General features: G+C 38.7%; 1 protein-coding gene across 1 annotated transcript in view; it reads right to left on the bottom strand.

Annotated features, from left to right (window-relative positions):
* The window catches only part of MLIP (muscular LMNA interacting protein), a gene marked incomplete at both ends in the record, with an annotated part of 294,935 nt that overhangs the window by 163,271 nt on the left and 111,300 nt on the right, over window positions 1-20,364 (bottom strand). The window contains 2 exons of the mRNA XM_079712627.1: window positions 4,047-4,439; window positions 6,092-6,247. Coding sequence (XP_079568753.1) covers window positions 4,047-4,439; window positions 6,092-6,247 — 549 coding nt within the window. The remainder of the gene's footprint in view (window positions 1-4,046; window positions 4,440-6,091; window positions 6,248-20,364) is intronic.

Genomic DNA, 20,364 nt, shown 5'->3' on the forward strand with positions numbered 1-20,364 from the left:
TATATTAACTTGGCTGTCCCACTTGGCAGAATTACTTGCTGCAGGACAGTAAGAAAATCTGTCAAGGCAGCTAGAAAATATGAAAGTACAATATTGGAGAGGAAAGCTGCATTCTCCAGGAGGCCTCCCGGCATAAAATGGGGAGAACCATGTGATTCCTATGTGATAATTCCATGTTCATTCTCAAAACATGTCATGCCGCCAGAATGTTCTTTCACGGTTGGTATTTTGTATTCCCGAATGGATATGATTGATATCAGATTCATTTGAGTTTTAGAAAGAAAACATTACTGAGCTACGTTTAAATTATTGATTAATTAATGTTTATATATTTTATGTATTTGGCCTCATTTATAAACTACTTTTTAGTCGAAAGTCTCTTTAGCTTTCCCTGCATGAAACCCCTCTCTCCACCTCCTTTGGTCCCCTCTCAGCCTCCTTCTTTGGCTTCTCATCTTTCACTGGCCCTTTATACTTGACTGTGTCCTGCGTTGTATCTTGTGTCTTCCTGTTTTGCATTATTTCCATGAGTAAACAGCTCCATTCTCATAGTTTCAGCTCATATAGGAAATATTTCCAGTCTCCCATCTCCCTCCTATGTCCAGATTCATATTTCCAGCTTCTTTCTTGATAGCATTGCATTCTGCCACCAGGCATCTCAAACTCAACATTAGATATCTCATCTCTTCTTATCCCTTCCTAAGACCCGTTATTCTATCCTCAGTTAATGCCAACATTCATTTAATTTCCTTGGCTATAAATTTCATTCATCACTGATTTTTTTTTTCCATATATGGTCAGTGAACAAATCCAGTTCATTCTACCCCACAAAGTCCCTCTTTTTATTCCCACAGTCACTGTCTTAGCTCCAGGCTTTATTGTAGGTCTTTCAGACAAATCATTCTGTTTTTATATGTGTATATTCACCTCTCTTTTAAGTCTAATACTATCCCTAGGAAAGTCAATTCTTAGCCACCTACACCAACATTCAAGACAATAACATTCAAAAACATTACTCTTTTCTTTCTGAATTTTATTTGAAAGGCTTTTAATTCAACTGCTTATATTATACAGTCTTTTTAATTTTGACTTACACTTTAAAATTTTAAATTCTTTAATGATTTTTAACATAACGTACTTTTGCTTAAACATGCCACCTCAGCAAAAGTATTTGGAACACAAAATACACTCAACCCAATATTTATACTGACTTTGTTCAAGATAATATAGTAACCACTATACAGAAAAAAAGCGTTTAATAAAAATGGGCTTAACGTGGACCTTACCTCTAAAAACTTTACAATCTGTTAGGTGAGATAAGGCATGAACCTAAATAGTTATAATACATGCTGGAATAAGATAATTGTTATAGAAGATGTACAGAAAAAGCTACCAGAATTATATTGAGGGAGAGTTTGCTTTCACTGAAGGAACCAAAGCAGGCTTCATGAAGGAGTCAATATCTGAGCAAGGACTTCAAAGATGTGAACTTTTAAATATTTATGCTTTTCATACACCTTATTGAACCTCATGTATATGCAAGACACTCTACTAAGTGCTAGAGGTACAGAAATGAACAAGGGACAGACCTTGACTTCAAATAGTTCTCAGTCTAGTGAGGAAGAAAGATAAAATCCATCATTATAATCAGGTGAAAAGGTGTTATATTGGAGATTTTCTAAAAAGACTACAAACTACAAGGAAAATGACAAAGATATAGGAGAGAGACTAAGTCCTCTTCAAAGGGAATGTCTCTAGGAAAAGGTACTGCTTGGGCTGAGCTTAGAGAATCAAGTAGCCATGGCCACATGTAGATAGGCTGAGAAGAGAGAAGAATCACACACAGAGGAATCAAGGACAAGGGATGCAAAGGTATAACGTGTATACTTTGATGACAGTTCAGGAGAGCTGAAGAATAGAAGTACTGATGTGGATAGAAAATGACATCTAGGCTAGGTTATGGGATGGTTAAAGGTCAGACTAGGAGCTAAGTAAATTTTTTTTAGGAATAGCTTCATAAATTATTCCTGACTAACTGATAGTGATAATATATAGACAATTCTGTACATGGATTCATTTTTACCAGGTGGACCAGAAATACACTTAATTAACTGCATTTCTGATTGAAAAGCTGATGTTGTTGGCATCAGGTAATCCAATCATGGGATAATCTTTGGGCTTTTTACATTAAGCTTCGACTACTGACTATATTAACTTCTCAGAGTGACTTCTTTAATGCTCTGGTCATTTCTGTCTAGCTTACATTTAACAGTCATCTCATTTTCACTTTTTTTTCATGTTTATTTCATGATGACCTACTATTCATCACTCAAATGGATTACTATAGGAAATGGAATCCGGAACAATGGTTATTCCCAAACATTTCAGGACCCAGTTTTCCTCCATCTGCAGTAATCATAATGCTCATCCACCACTAATGAATTAGGCTGAGCTTTGCCTTTTCATTTGGAGCTTTGATAACATGAACTATAACCTACTTCTAACTAACTGATTTTGGCAAAAATATCCCAAATGTGTGTTTTGTCTCTGGTTTGCCCTCTATATATTTGGTCACATGAAAACAAAATAAATGACCAACTCAGTGGAAGAAATCTATCAGTTGGGGAAAAGAGTAAATTGAAAATCCAAACATTGCTTCATTAAGAATATATTTCTTTATTTATATTTGGTATCACCATATCTTCAAAGGCCACGTTAAACTACACTCCACACACTATGGAAACTTCCACATTGCCAACTTGCTTATTTCATCATCTTTCCTAAGGCAAGAAAGAAATGTTTAAGCCTACCACCACTTACTGAGAATATGTTTAATTATATGATTAGAATATTCCCAATAACTAGCTGAGAATAAATTTCAGGAAGAAATAAATGTTTTAGTCCAATAGACCTGGATGGTGCTACCTCAGTGAGAGTCTTTTATCACCAAAAGACAACATGAGGATACTGGATGCTTGAAGGTGACATAAATACATCACCAGGAAGTCCAGTGAAGGCTGCATACATAAAGATAAGGTGGCACCAAAGATAGGATGCCTATGCTAAAGTTTTGCATAGGTTCTAGTAGTACCAAAAGGCCAACTCAACAATAAAAATGTTCTCCCAACTACTTTGGTATGCTTGCAAGTGCCTGGTCTAGCAGATTCTAAATAGGACAACTTGGTACTGACTCATGCTCATTGTCACAGGGAGCTCTGCACCCATTATTTTCTCCCAAAGCCAAGCCAGTCTCTGCATTCCTGACATTCTATGCCTTGTCAAAGTCATCTGATAACTTCATGACAACAAATAGCCAGTCATTCTATTTTTTTCCCTTCAAAATCCCACCTTCTTCACCCCCTTTCTTTCCTGCCATCACAGCTATGAGTCTTCTCCTACTGTATCAAAGCCTTTACACCTTAAAAGAACCATTCAATCTTGCTGCTAAGCTTTGGGGTGGGATCTTCTCCCTAATTCTCTGAGGCCAGCCCTGCTTCTGGTGGTTTCCAGGAATACAGTCAATATTTCCCTGAAGTCACACAGGAGGAAATGATTTTCCTTACACACTCTTAATTCCTAGTGTATCCTTTTACTACTCTTTTACTAGTTTAAAAGTAAAGTGTCTACATCCAGTTGATGTCTTTTTGCTGTATCTTTCTCATCTCTGAAATGTGCTTCTTCAGGCACCCAGCCCACCAAGAACTCTCTCCTAAGAAATTCCCTGTACTGACCTTCTCCAAGAATTTTCAGAAGGAAGGGTTAATATTCCCCCAAATCCACTCCAGGTAAGTGTTTTACATATTCTCTTCAGCCAGTTCACAGCATAATTGTATATAATCCTTTTCATCTTATGAAATTTATTTCTTATGAATTTATTATCTGTATTTACACTGTGACAGCTTATGATCTTGGGATTTTAGTTTTTTTAATATCTCTTTCCTTGAGAGTTTTGTACACCTTGATGCCTTGAATAAATAGAAAGGCCTTTGCAGACAAGGGGTATGAAACATTTTTTTTTTTTTTTAATGACAAGAAGAAAAACCTACCGGCCCATGTTTTTGCTGAGGAGCCATCCCATGAGGCATTTCAGGATGTGACAGAACCTGGAGGTCTGCCCCCCGAGTTTTGGGGCGTACCACATCAGAGACCAGACTGGAGGAGATTGCTAGAGACGTGGGCCGAGCAGCTGTGGTGCCCATCCCTCCTGGGGGGCCTTGTTCACCTTTTCTGCTTGGAGCTTCATCTTCCCCCTCAGAGTCCACAATAAAGACATATTCAGCTTTGAAGAGGTCACTTTGCTGCATTCCTTGAGGTTCGTTTGCTTTAAATCCCCTTCCTTGGGAAGCCTTGTCCTTGACCTCTAAAGGATAAGTCAGTGTTCCTCGGTCTCTCTCCCGTTGGCTCCCAACATTCAAGATCAAGTACTCATTGGAATCAGACTGCAATAAATGTAGAGACATAAAAGCGTTGATGTTGCTTTGGTAAATGCTTTTTGCATGTACTCTTTCTGAAAACCTTAACCTGCTTATAACCTCCAAGGACAAAAGTTTTTATGAATATATCTAAAAATCAGGTTGGCATAGGAGAGATTAGGTTGAAGCTAATGGTTTACTTTTACTAGCCCACTTGTTTGTCCTGGTCCAAGCCCAAACAATTTAGGGCTCAGAATCAAAGTCAGCAAAACCTGCTTTCAAATAAATCCTGATATGACTTTTTAAAAAGAGAGGAAGAGAGCAATGTTTTCCATAAAGACATTCACAAAACAAATGGGGATTTGTCATGGGTTTAGTTAATGGTCAATCAAAACTTGTGGCTGTGTAGATACCATTGCCATTAGTAAATGAATATCCTTATCTTTGGAGGCTTCAGAGATCTGCAACCAAGATTGATTCATACATCCATAGTCCCACACTCATAGCACCTAATCACAAAGGATCCCATGAATATATTACGTGTACTTGAGTACTGTTAGGGAGAAACTTCCCAGAAGTACTTTATGTAGCATTCAGAATTTCTCTCAAATAATTTGGTCCCAACAGTCTTTGAAATAAGATGACATTGTAAGTCCCAGGTTATATATTACTACTTGCTAGATAAGATGTTTTCATATAGACAACGAGAATCAGATAATTTTATCTACTGCAAGTTGGCTCAAAAATACCACAAAGTTCCCCCAGTCACATTTTCTTTATAATAAGATAGTATTAAAATACATTTTAAAGAGAATTATTTTTTACCCAAAATGTCACTATCTAACACAAGTCATTTTTAGGTTTTTGTCTGTTTGTTTTAATTTCTTTTTCAGTTTTGGTCCCTCTTTAGATAGGTATAATCAGGGTATAAATACAACTTTATAATCTATTGTATCACTTAATATTGTAAGATTAATATGTTCCATGAAATTACATAACCATTATAATTATAACTTTGTCAAGGTGATGTATTATCATATGCTTAACTTTTCTCTAATTGTTAGATATTAGGCTCCTTTTATTTTTCTCTAATTATTTTCCTATATAACACTTTTTTCCTCTGTACTATTTCTCTGGGATGCATTTCCAAGAGTTTAAACGTTAAAAGGTTATAGACAGTTTTGTGACTGTGGATAAGGGTTTTCCACCAAAATTGTACAAATTCACAAAACTAGCAGCAAAGTGTGAGCATGCCAACATATCCACAATTGCCCCAAATTCAGATATTACACTTTTTTAATGTTGCTAATCTGTTACATGTAAAATAACACCTTGCTCTTTTATCTAGTATTCTTTAAAGATAAATTTAAACTTTGTAAAAATTTTGTTTTTATTAAGATACATTTGGGAGGGGAGGGGCCAGGAGGTTGAATATATCATGTGAACAGCAAACAAAAGGATGTCAAATCAAAAGGGTTGAGAATAATGTATTGGAGAGAACCTGAGATTTGATAACACTGAAGTTCCTATTACATAGTTATATTTTTAGCCAATCTTAGATTTCAAAGTTATCTCACTTTAAGCAGAGAAAATAAACACCCATACAAATTTGCAAGTCATTATGATGGATAATTTAATGTTAATTGCTTGATATAAAAAATAGTAAAAAATAATCCTACCCTATTTACAGTTTCTGGAGTCTTATCACTTGGTTCCTCAGGAATTTTAACAATGAATTTAGAGGTGTCACCCAACTGGGAGTGGGTTGGTAGTCTTCTGACAGTGGGGACAAATGTGAAGATCAGAGGTTTGGCTTCAGAATCACCAGAAGAGACCTATGAGACACGTAATAAATTAGACTTTCAGTCTTATCAAAGGTTTATTTTGACTTTACTCTCTACATATTATATTTATCTCATTTATTTTGATAAATTGCCTATTGCCCTATGATCATGTGTATGGTTGGCAAAGAGAACATCTATTAAAATATTCATAGTGTATCCGATCCTTTTTTTGTGAAAATATTTATCAGAGAAAGAAATACAACCCAAGGAAGACCCTGCTGTAGGACATGGCAACAGAAGAGCAGCTTGGCAAGTTGAGCTGCTGGAATGTTGCAAGTTAACATGGATAAAAGTTAATTTCAAAACAGACAAGATGCTGTGTTTGTGATGACCCCACAGAGGTCAAGGACTTTATCCATTTAACCCTGGGTTAGCAGGTTCAGTGTGACTCAAAATCACCAAGCATGCGTGAAACTTCTGACATATATCATTAATGAGAATGCTAAAATGTGAATCGAAAATTGAAAGTTTACTTTTCTTGCTACCAGGATACCAATGCCTCTTCTCGAGGATATACCTTCTCTTTCATTCATTCTTTATTCATTCAAAAACCATTTTGTTAAAGTATTTGCTGTGTGGCAGGTACTCAGGAGCTAGAGGTATAACAGCAAATAAGAAACAGCCAATAGACCAGTCATAAGTAGGAAAAGCATATGCACAGAATAGGAAGGGAAAAGCGATAAGGGATGCCTACCCAGTCTGGGAAGCTCCATAAAACGCAGCACCTGGAATTTAAGTCCTAGTGAAGAGAAAGATAAGGGTCTTCCAGGCTGAGGAAACCAGCTGAGTGAAGGCATGGAAAGCAGCACTGGGTGAGAATCAAGTTTGAGTTCTGTCCTTTTGACACTGAGAACCAAGTACTGTAGGTTGGGAATGAGATTGTCACATTAGAATGTCAGATAGGTAATGCTGGTCTTATAAGACCCAAGGCTAGCAATCAGGACAGAAAGCCAAGAGTAATAGATGGAGGACTAAATGGAAAGGCAGAAAGAGAAGATGGTGCTGGAGATTTCTCTTTTGAGACGTTTGGGTGAGAAGTAGGAAGAGAGATGGAGAGTAGTTAGAAAAAAAGTCCAGTCAAAGAGGTGCCCTTGTTGGTCTGTAACAGGATAGACGTGAAGACGTCTGTAGACTCGAGGAAGGAACCAGTAAGAAGGAAAGTGGAGCAAAGTCCTGGAGGAAGTGGGCAGAAAAAGCTAAAGCAACAACAGAAAGAACATGGCCTCCTCTGAGAATGGAGAAAATTAATGGAGATACAGAAAAGCTCTGACTGTGAGGCAGCGAGATAAGCTGGAAGGTGAGGGGACTCATTTTGTACACAATCCATGTTCATGATGTGATCAGCCCCATCTAGTCAGAGTGAAACTGCCACGCTGCCACCTCCATGCCTCTGTCACAAGAAATGCAATAGCCCTGGCAGGAACTCCCAGGCTCCTCTCCCTTCAGGTTGTGCCACCCTTGTGTGTCGTATCTCAACATGCCCTTTAAACCTGATCATATCAGCTGCACGAGAAACCCAGCAATCCCTGTATCTCTGTGTGCAATGCACACCCCTAGTTTTGTTCCCTTCTTATACCTGTAACCGAGAAGGACCCTATGAGGCCTTCCCAGAATAGATCCCCACCCATGTCCTTCACCTGCTTTTTGCCTGTAGAAAAACTTTAGTCAAAGAATAAATTTAATCAGGGAAGTGAGAAAAGGCAGAAAGAAAGGAAAACACTCAAGCAAGACAAAATAATAATACTTTAGCCATTAATCAAAGTCAAGGACCTTTAGTTCTTCCTCAAGGACTATGAATAATATTCTGAGCCATGTCCTTTGAGCTCTTTTGCACATACTGAAACCCTCACCTGGTGGAGGAAGTTAACTGTTTGCTGCCCAAAAGCACATAGACCCCACACCGGTTAGAACCAGAAGGCTGATGATGCTGACTCCCAATTAACTCACCACCAACCAATCAGAAGAATGTCCATGAGCTGACCACGCCCTGCTTCTTGAACATTATAAGACTCCTCACTACCCCCTCCAGGGCGGGACACACAGTTTTGCAGGCATTAGCAAACTGTGGCCTCCTTTGCCTGGCAAAGCAATAAAAGCTAGTCTTTTCTACTTCACCCAAAACTCTGTCTCTGAGTTTCTATTCAGCACTGGTGAACAGAGATTGAGTTTCAGCAACATACCATGATCCAACTCTTGGAAACTTTTCACCATACACTTTCTGGAATTCAGGCAGTTGTCACACATCCCTCCACATCCTTAACCTCTTCTCTACATGTCCTGACTCTAACTAAACCATGGTTCCTGCTGAAGGACTCTACTTCCCGAGAAGCTCTCTGCTTCCTCTCACACTGGGTGACCCACCAGAAGTAGGCTAGGTATCCTCTATGCACTCTTTTCTGCTTCCAGACCATTCTTCTTCCCTCTTACCTACAAACCCAGGTTTGAAGCTCTTGCCATCCACAAGTCTACACCATTCACTACCTCTTCTTGTTACAGCCATCTCCCCGCCCCCAAGTCAAACCCTTCTTTCTTTGAAGATTTACTCCTGGGGTTAATTCCACTCCTTCTAACACCACACTTTTTATAATACCCAATATGCTATCCCATGGGTAATTTTTCCAGTAGCATGTTTCACTGACCTCTACTCTTCCTTGCCCTTCACATCCTCAACAACAACCAGTAGCCACAACACCACCATAATTTCAGGGTTTTTTCCTTCTCTGATCAACACTTTTTTTCTTTCCACACCATCTCTTCAATTCTGGACTCCAACATTTCTGGGAAACCACCAAAATGAAAGCCTACTGATCCTTCCAACATTAAGTTTTCCCAGACTTCTTTTTTTTTTGGCCAGGCTTAATGACCGAATTGACCACAACTTCTCCTGTGCATGCCCCTCAAATGTCTTGCCTTCTCTCACATCACCATCCACTTTGGGTAAATCATAGTGGTCACTCAGTCTACCATCTACCTACTCTCTTCCTGCACCACAAGGGTAAATGTGGCTACAGAAAAAAATCACATGACCCCACTTGCTGGTTTCACTTCAAATTTATGACCCTGAGCTTCAAGCTGGCACTTTAGTTCTTCTCTGTAATCATATTATACAATTCCAGAGCCCATTTACTCTCCCACTTGCTAGAAAACTCACACCTTCTCCTCTTTCTTCAAACCCCTACAACTTCTTCCTCATTCTCACTCTGAGCTGACAACTTTGTTTCCCACTTCACTGAGATAGTTGAAGCAATCCGAAGAGAACTTCCAAAACCCTCATCACCACATATAGTCACCCACCTACATCTTTGTCCTTTTACATAGCCATCAGTCCTGCTACTACACTCCTACTAAAACCAAATCTCACTTGAATAAGTTGCCTTCTACTTACTTTCATTTACTCAACAAGATCTTATTAAATGCCTACCAGATGCTAGACTCTATTCTAGGGGTTGGCGACACACAGTGAACAAAAACCTCTACCCATTCTGGTGGGAGGGAGGAAACCAAATAAATATGCAATAAAATAGGATTTTCAATTGTGATAAGTGCTGTGAAGACTAGTATAATAACCCATAGGAGAGAAAATGATAGGTAAAACTTGGGTTGGCTGTAATCTAAAGGAAAAACTTAGAATTTGCTGAAAAATTAGATGTGAGATATAAGAGGCAGACAAGAGTCAACAAAAGTACAAAACTTCTGACCTGAATAACTGAAAGAAATAAGATATTCTTCACTGAAACAGGGAAAACAAGAGGTGAAGCTGGTTTGAAAATAAAGATCAAATATGATATGACAAATATATATCTAAGTGGAAATGTGGGGATGGGAGAAAAGTTCAGAGGAAAGTCTGTGTTGGAGATAAAATTATTATAGTTGTTGACCTATACTTGGTATTGAAAACCATGAGACCAGATGAGATCATCAAGGGAGTCGGCACAAATAAGAAAAGAAGAGGTCCAAGGTTGAATCATCCAGCTCTACCATTAAGTGGTCCAGTAGCTGAGGAAGAAGTAGCAAAGGTGACACAGGATTTTAAGAGAAATGGAAAAGCCTGGAACACAATTGATGTAGGATGATGCAGTGGGAAAGAGGCCTGACTATAAATAAGTAAAAGGATTGACAGACTATTGTGAGGGCTCAGCCTAAATGTAAATCCGTGAATTTGTAGTAAAAGCAATTTGCTTGGCTTTTTGATAATGTCTCCAGGAATGCTCAACTGCCTATCATAGGAACAGAGAAAGTGAATTGCAGCATTTATAGAACTGATGTTCAGAGGTGTCTCTGGCAGAAGAATGTTGTGAGTGTCAGGAAACTGAGGGTACTGATGGGAGAAGAGCAAAGGGTCAACCATGGAGTTCAATGTGGACAGGGAAGAAGAGGGACTTCAGACTAAGGGACTAGTGGTCTCTTTGGTTCAGGAATCAGATTTGAAAGCATGGTGGGTGTTGGGGAGAATGGCCCAGGGTCACAGTATGGGTTACGAGAGCTTAGGATTTAGTAGGATGGTAAGACTAGATGATTATAAGGTCTAGGCTTATAACAGGGTAGGGTTAGGGTTAGGGTTTCTAGAAACAATGCCTATTCCTTAGGTCATAAAAAACACACAGACAAACCCTTCTGAGCCAACTTCCCTTTTTCAATATTATTTTCTGCCTTTAAAAATAATTGTCTATTCCCCCATGGCAGTCAGGTCACAATTCCCAGGCTTATCATCCAAAAATAATAAATCAATGCTTTCCTTTGTAGGAAGGGACATTAGATCCCTCATGAGATTCAGGGAACCCACTAGTCTTATCAGTGATACACAATACAACACACTTTCTAGATGGGTTATTTTCTAGGAAGTCTTCTTTACATGACTAATCTCATCAATATCTTGATGGGTGGAGAGGGGTTTTAGCAAGGAAATCACTGAGGGTAGTTCAGATAATTTATCATAGAATTTCATTTGAGTAGGAAATAAAGATAGTCTTTTAGGAGTCAAAGAAGAGGTAAAAGTGTGACTTTGTCCTCAGGTGCTATAGGCCTGTCCTCATCTCCCCACATGATGACTACAGGTCTATCTTATGTTCTATCCAGATGAAATTTAAATACTGATGTATGCACTTCAGTATAAGTGCCCTGTGCTTACAAAATACATATAACCATTATTAACAGTAAGTGACTTTGCCTTCTAACAGTGACCAAGATTTATTTCTCCAAAACTTTACTTCTTTACTTTAGCTTGCTACTAAAGTCTCTAAAATACAAATAGATTGTCACTACTGATACATTGTAAACTATTGACTTTTTAAAGGTTAATAGTTACAATTTTAGTGAATAAAATTGAAACAAGGTATGAATAAAAGTGGATACTTCAATGAATGAGGTGTGCTTTTAGAACATATCCTCAAAGGAATTTCTAAACATAACCAAATGTTGACAATGAAAGCAACTGAAAATAAGTAAAATTGTTTCCTTCTTTTTTATTGTTATATTTTCTTACAGGAACATCCATAGCCTGCATAAAATTTCTTCACCAGGTAAGGAGAACAGTTTGTTTTTAATATTAGTTGAGCCAACATATAATGTCATCAAGAATAACATAAAAATGGAAAATCCAACAGTACTAAAGACTTTTCATCTTCCTAGTTTACTGTCAGAGAACAAGATCAGGGATAAATTCCTATACACACACATAACCTCAGATTAACCACAAAAACGGCAATGGTTTGGTATTCACTTTTAAGCTGGGAGTACATTGTTAGCATGGGGCTCTTTTCATCACTTTTACCAAGCATCCTCTTATCCTAACAAGAATGTACAGAATTTTTTGCACAAAATTTAGTTGGAAAAGGATTTGAAATTATACTAGCTACACTATACAACATTTAGATGAAGAACGCTGTGTTAGCCGGTGGACTGCTGAATCCCTTATTCAGGAAAGAAAAAGAAAAATTATGCTGTTTACTGCATACCATAGACCAGTTCCAATGGAGCCCAGAAATGAATTGCTATGGTGATGAAAAATCATTTTCCACACAAAGCAGAACCAGATGCATGTTAATATCATTGCATTGGTTAAATGCCAGTTAACACTTTCCATTGTCAGTGTTGTTTAAAAACGCATTTTAGTTCCTATCCTTGAGAAACTAGTTTAATAATAAAAATTAGAGCTGAAAGGATGAAAAGCTTTTCCTAAGTATAGTTTCAAGTGCTCGAAACTCTGAGACTGTCACCTTTTCACCGGCCACTCGACTAATAATTTAAGAAACTGTTTTCCCCCCCGTGCCATGCAGGCTCACTTCTCCTTTGCTCAGTTTCGGGCTCCAGCGCCTTCCTTTCTTCTATTTCCCTAAAAGTTATTTTTCTTCTGACGTTGACACCCACACTCACAGATGGCCACTAGCTTCTTGTTGAGAAGAAACATGACAGGGTGTCTCTCAGCACTCACACTACGCCAAGGACTGTCCTGAGCATCTTCTTTGGTTGCCAGTAAGCAGTTTTGCCTTTATCTGCTCATCCTTTCCACTAACTGTCTATAACATTTCATTTTGATTCAGTCAAATTTATCTACACCCAGGCATCTCTCCCTCAAACCCTCTTGCAGCAAACACCACAGTGCATAGCCTTTCAAAGTTCTCAAAAGCATGAAGGAAAGACATCCTTTTACCTGGGGTGTGGTCTGAATGCTCCCTGCTAAGATGCACGAGTTCATTTGGAAGTAATTGTTCCCGCAGTCCCTCGGAAGCCCCCGGCTTTCTGGAAGCATTGATTCATCCCATAAGGGCGTGAGCAAACCAACGAGTGAGGTGGGAAGGGAGCCACTCCCTGAAACAACACACCCACTCGCAGGGAAAAAAAGAATTCTAAAAAAGAGGTAACGAGGAATCCTCCCTGAACGAAAGGGTTTTGTCAGCTCCAAAGAGTAGATTTATGTTCAGACAATTTTTAGATTTGGAACTTCAGGAGAGGTCAGATTGACTGCTGAAATGGAGCCAGTAGAAGTAAAAAAAGAATTACCACCTATATGTGTTTCCCCTCTTTTCTTTTCATGCATGTAGTGCAATTAAACATTCTGCAAAAAGAACAGAGAAGGCAGATTGTACAGCAACAAGAAGCTGATCGAAGGACCCACACAGCTGACAATCCCAGCAATCAGTTGGTCACACTCACTGGGAATATTCAGAGGTACCAATACATGCAAACACTGGGTCTAAATAAAGAATGAGAAAACACACAGCGATCCCTTCAAAAATCAATAGCTTTAATTAGAGGTCCTTGGCATGTACCTAGTGAGCAATGGTACAGGAGTGTCTCTAGTGACTGAAGTTTTACTATTAACTAAATTTGCTCTAAAATAGAGCTTGGAATCAAATATTTGTCAAAACAAAATTCCATTCCAATGTTCCTGGAAGACAGTGAGTTTCCTGACTATAGACAAACGTCAAAGCTTTACATGTGAAATTGATTGGAGTCTTCAGCTTTCGCACTTCTATTTTCTAAGTGTTGATTTTTTTCCAAATCTGTAATATCTATATTTGTGCTTTGGTGATGAAAGACGTTGTGTCACAAGGGCTGGTTATAGACCAAATGCTCTGGGAAGGAATGAAGGTTTTATTTTAGGGACCTAGATTATACCTCTTAACATTTTCACCATTATCAGAAGCCTGAATTCTTGGAAACATTACAAGTGAACCAATTGTCAAAAGTGATACTGTTAGCACACTGGGAAAAACTATTCCAAATAACCCAGTACTTTTCGACCTAGTAAATGATCTAAAATTTTTAATGTGAGTGCTGTGTTACATCAGAGAACAAATTATGTGCCTTCTTCTATGCTATGTATATTTATGGATATTCAAGAGACTATAATACCCTCCTGCCCTTAAAGAGCTACAGTCCAATTGGGAATATAAAACAGGTGTACAAATACAGAGATGCAAAGCAAAAAAGAAGAGAAAAATTACCATTCTGAAGTTCTCAAAGTTTATACATAAGCCACCTGGAGATCTTAAAATGCAGTTTCTTAAATATCCTGTGATAAACCATAATAGAAAAGAATCTGCAAAAGAATGTATTGATAGATACATGTATAACTAAATCACTTTATTGTACAGCAGAAATTAACACAATATTGTAAATCAACTGTAAATAATTTTTCTTAAATGCATAAAATAATTTTTTTAATGAAGTTTTTGATTGAGGAGATCTTGGGTATGGCCTCAGATTCAACATTTCCCATGAGCTCCCGGTGGTACCCAGCTGCTGGTCTGTGACACTCAGAGTAGCAAAGACTTAGAGGAATTTTTGGAGGGTTGTGATATCATAGTCACCTGGGGTAAGTAATGCAAGGATAAAGTGGCATTTGGGCTCAATTAGAAGAGTAGGGGAATAGGACCTCTGAAGGTGAGGTAGAATAGCCTTTATTTCAGGCAGAGAGAAAAGCTCAGGTGAAGGCACCTATCAGAACGGCAGTAAGCAGCAGGGGTAGCCACAGAGCAGGGAACTAGGGAGTCAGAATACCCACTGGCTGTGGAACCTGGGGCTAAGCTGTGGTTACAGGACCTCTCGAAGGCTCAGTCCCCCACCAGCAAAATGTGGATCAGAATAGTATTTATTTCACAGGGTTCTCATGAAAATTACAGTTAAATTCAGCATGTAAAGCTCTGTGTCAGGCAAATACTTAATAAACATTACACCTGTGAACACTATTGTTACGCAGTTTGGTAAATAACATACATGAGAATAAAGGCAAATAAGACTAGAAAAGTAGGTTCAGTCTAGATCATGAGATTTTTTTTATTTACCATTTTAATTATTTTTAAGTGTACAGTTTAGTGAGTAGCATTACATTTACATTGCTGTGCAGCCATCACCACTATCCATCCACAGAACTTTTTTCATTTTGTCAAACTGAAACTCCATTCCCATTAAACGATAATTCCCCATTCCCTACCCCCACCCCCAATCCCTGGTAACCAACTTTCTACATTCTGATTCATCTCTCCTCCCCTTTGTAGATCATCAGAGGTCTTGAATTAAGGTGTTTTGATGCTATTCAGTAGGGAATAGGAAAAAAGATTTTATATCATTACATAAATACATGTATATGCATATATATATCATCATATATGTATATATATAAAATCCTAATTCCTATTCCTTACTGAATAGGGGAGCCTTAACAAATTCTAGAGACCACACTCATCTCCATGATACATCCCTTGTCAGTGGTTCAATCAGTTTATTCTAAGTGGATTCAAACAATAAGGAAGCTATTTTCATATATCTCATTCTGTCCTTCTCCCTCTGATCTTTTTTCTCATTCCCTCCCCCAAACATAAAGCAATATTCACACATGTTGGTACAGTCAGATTTGGGAGAGGAAACACTTTAGCCCCTATCCTTTGTCCTACTTGATTTCTTCCTTGAGTCATTTTACAATGAGAACCAATGAAATTAATCTATTATTTTGTTATTTTGTTCTGTGTCTTATTGGTAACTTTTCTGTACTCATTTTCTTTCCCTTGTTTTCTTAGTAATTGTTGGCAAAATAGACTATTCCTTATATTGATAGAAGACAATTTTTACTTAACAAAAAGCAGAACAGTCATGCATTATAATAGCATGCTTCAGCCATCTGCTTAGTAACTGCATATATACTCAAAGAGCACATGTATTTAGAACAATTTCTATAGAAACCATCCTCATTGGAATAGAAAATGATGGCACCTGGTCAAAAAATAGGCCTCAGTCTTGGATGATGAAGACCAAGTGAATTACTGACACAGGATTGGGGGTAGGAGAAGGGGAGAGTCTAGCCTCCAGTTACAACTACTTTTTTCTATAGAAAAGAAGGCCAGGTAGGGTCTGCCTAAGACCCTGAAGCATTTTATAAACACAAACTTTTAATGATCTCTCTCCTATTAAGGAGCACAAACTTTTCTGTTGAATAATCTATTCCCAAAAGAAAGTAAAGTTTGTTGAACGTTGCAACAGACAAATATAATCCAAAATTCTCTTTAAACTCTGGCATTATTGATGGCTGAAGTAGGGCATCCTTCACCCTTCTGACTAAACAGATATTACTGCAATACCTTCCAGCCAAGAGAATGTTAAGGTATTACTTTTAAAACAAACAGTATAGAACAAATAGTCTCTCTTCCTGACATGGAAAACAAATTTGAGGGGAAAAAAAATAGACACCTCCACAAAATATTGCTAAGAAACATGTAAGTGATTAAACAGATCCAGCTGTCAAGACCATCCAGAAATCTATTTGTCTCCTCTTATGCCTTGTGCTTAAAAAAAAAGTCACTAGAAATCCCATTTATTCAGCTTAATAAACCCCTGTTGAGTGACAGGCACTATTCTAAGCTCTAGGAGACATCAAGATAAAGACTTGGACCCATTCTCATGAAGTCTCCTTCTCATGAAGGAGACACCTTCACAGCTACACCACTGGTGAATGAAGTTAGAGGAGAGGGCAAGTGATGTGCTGAATCTAGCCTGCTCGGGGAAGCAGCCTCGGGCCATCCCCAGGGAGCTTTCACTCAGCTTCTGCACTTAGTTTCTACTCCTGGTAACCAACATCAGAATCACTTCTCATTCTGTTTTAGCTCTGGGTGGTGTTTTTCCTCTGAAGATGGGAATCACCCAGGGTTTGGACCCCTGCTCCAGAATAATAGGTGATTGTAGGAATCATAATTACAACTCAGAATTGGCTGTATGATATCTAAATGAATCCTGACATCTCATCAAAAACGCATGAGAGGGGGCTTCCCTGGTGGCGCAGTGGTTGAGAGTCCACCTGCCGATGCAAGGGACATGGGTTCGTGCCCTGTTCTGGGAAGATCCCACATGCCACGGAGCGGCTGGGCCCATGAGCCATGGCCACTGAGCCTGAGCATCCAGAGCCTGTGCTCCACAACAGAAGAGGCCACAACAATGAGAGGCCCATGTACCACAAAAAAAAAAAACAAAAAAAAACATGAGATCCTGTTGTAACTGAGGAATTTCAGCTTCAAGTATGCTAAGCCTGACTCCTGCCCTAGTTCCCCTTCAACTTTAACTTAGTTTACAAAAGAATAAGCTAATGATGCATATTGAAATGGAAGATTAGTTGTTCTATTTTGTTTTTATGCTTGTTCTTTATTTTTTAGAGATAACTAACCAGAGACTCATGGCAAAATGATGTTCCAATCATAAGCAAGACGTGATGAAACTTTGGCACCAATGATCATGATAATCATCTCTGAAAATAGAATACTACCCTCTTCCCAGCATGTAGCTCCTTTCTCTTTTCTGTATATTATCTCCAAGCAAGACCTGGGGAGTTGGGAGTTGGTTCTTTAGGACATGAGTCCACCTTCTCCCCAGGATTGCTGGCTTCCTCAATAAAGCTATCTTTCCTTTTACCCAACACTTGTGCCTCAGTATTGGATTCTTGAGGAACAAGCAGCCAAACCTGAGTTTGGTCACACTGCCACAGTCTAAATTTGGCCTCATCTATATTGGCATCTGTGCTGGCCTTATCTGGATTTATTCTATTCCTGTTACTACTGCTTGTAGAGTCTCTTCTCTAGAGGGTATATCCTCCTAGGTAAAATGATACTAAAAGTCCACCTTAATTCAAGTATACCAAGAGCTTCAAAGTATTGAAGAAAATCTAGCACCTAAGTGAAAATGTTTGACATACTTAGATATTCAGAAGAGGCAAATAGGCCTTGTACATGGTAGAATTTGAAAGGGGAACAGAGACAATGATAAGAAACATATATCAAACAGGAATAAGTGTCTGGTGATCACTCTCCCCTTGTGGAATTACTTTCCAGCTTGGCTTCTGCTATACCATTTCTCTTGGTCCCCTCTTATCCCCTGTACCCTCCTTCTCTGCCTGCTTTATGCCATCTGACCCTGAAGCATTGAAGTGGCCCAGGAGTCACTTCCTGGATAATCTCATCCAGTCCCATAGCTTTAATTAACATTTATAAGCCATTGAGTTCCAAATTTGTTTCCCCAGTCTGTACAGTGTCCTTGAATAATACACTCCTATAGCCAACTAACATCTTCACGTAGATATTTTACAGAGATTTGAAACTTAATACATCTGAAACTGAATTATTTGTGTTTCTCCTGAAATTGTTTCCCACCCCCTCCCCCTAATTTCTCCCCACCAGCATATAGTTGTACTTATTTCTCATTGCATAAGCCAAAAATGAGGGCTTATATTGGTTTTTGTTGGTTTCCCATAATCCCCCATCAATATATCAGTATTGGTCAATATACTGATATTCTTGCTTTCTCATAACCCCCCATCAATATATTAGTATAACTTGTCAGCTCTCCCTTCAAAATAAATCCAGAAAATGAATCTATCTCATTACTTCTACTTCTAACGTCCTAGTAGCAGAACCTACCATAATCTCCTTTCTGAATCACTTTCTCATAAGTGGTCTCCCTGCTTCCACTTTGCCTACTATAGTCGATGCTCTGATAAACCACCCACATCTCCCTTTGGGCTGGAGGACTATTCCCAGCTGCTGGAAGTACTGTGACAGTGCTCAGCTCTTTATCTTCTCCAAGAGTTGTTCCTGGTTGAATAAAGCTCCTTGTAAAGTCACCCCCTTTCTCAGGGGCAGCCTGTATCCAATGGCTGCTTGATGCATCCATACAAAAACCTGGCACCCCTGTTCCAATTTGAGGCAATGCTGAAGCACAAACCCAGTTTCAGAGCTACCCTCAAGTTGGGTAGCCTTTTGCTGAGACTTCATTGCAGCCCAATTCGCTCTCTGTGTAATCTTGTTTCCTTCCCATCTCCCACTGGTGTTGGTCATGAGAGCACTTCCAAGAGGGAAAACTTCCTGTATGCTAATCTCTATCTCAGAATCTTCTTCCTGGGAACCTGCTCTATCACATCTCCCCAGTTGCTTTCCATACAGTAACAAGATTAAGCCTTTAAAACATGTCAGACCACATCACTTCTCTATTCAACACCCTCCAGCAGCTTCCCCTGACACACAGAGGCTAGGCCAAATTCCCTAAAATAGTCAACAGCTCAATAGGACTTGGTCCCTATGACTCTCCCTCCTGCTTCCTCAGCTCTAGCCATGATGAATTTTGTGTATTCCTACAGCATGCAAATCCCACTCCCTGGAATGTTTTTCCCAAGCTTATTACTGTACCTTCCCTTCCTCAGGTCTCTGCTCAAAAGTCACTTTAACAGTAAAATGTCCCTCACCACCCTACATGAGACTACAACCCCAATTCAAGACCCTTCCCTGTACTCTCTATCCACTTTTGCCCATGTTATTTGCTCTAGAACCCGTACTAACTTCTCAGGCTTGTTTCCTATGTAATTTTGTCATTTAAAACTTTTTTTTATTTTATACTGGAGTATAGTTGATTTACAAGTTGTGTTAGTTTCAGGTGTACAGCAAAGTGATTCAGTTATACATACAATACACATACAATTTTATCATTGGTTTTTAAACTCCATAAGGGTAAGGATTTTGTTTTGATCACCTTTATTTTCCTAGAATAGTATGTGGCACTTATTACCACTCCATAAATATTTATCCAGTGAACTTCTTGACTGAGATCTTTATTTGTGGATATTTCTTGCACTTCTTTTCTTCTAATGAAAAGGACAATTTTGACTAAATTTGAATTGACTCTCTAAAAGAAAATAGAATCATCCCAATCTCAAGTTTCTCGGTTCCACTGGGCCAGTTGCTGCTGGGCCTCACAAGTCCTTACTAAGAATCAAAGGTCTAGAGGATAAAGGTCATAGCAAAATGAAGTAACTGCAGTCAGCTTCCTCCCATGACTCTTACATACAAATACCTGTAGCAAGAAATAGCAAGATGCTCAGAGCTATGTACTGTCCAACCATCTAGGTCAAAAGCAGACAAAATTTATTCTGATCTCAGATTTTCCACCAAATAGCTGTGAGGTTTTGGGTAAGTCACTTAACTTCTCAGGGACAATTTGTTTCTAAAGCAACATTCTAGAATCAGTGTTGGTTTCCCAATGTGCCATCTTTAGAATACCAACCTTGCAAGATAAATAGTGATGAAAGGATTATGTGGTCAAATAAATTTAGGAATTGGTTTACTCCATATCAATCT

The sequence above is a fragment of the Hyperoodon ampullatus genome (genome assembly GCF_949752795.1).
Source record: "Hyperoodon ampullatus genome assembly, chromosome: 10".
Lineage (NCBI taxonomy): Eukaryota > Metazoa > Chordata > Mammalia > Artiodactyla > Ziphiidae > Hyperoodon > Hyperoodon ampullatus.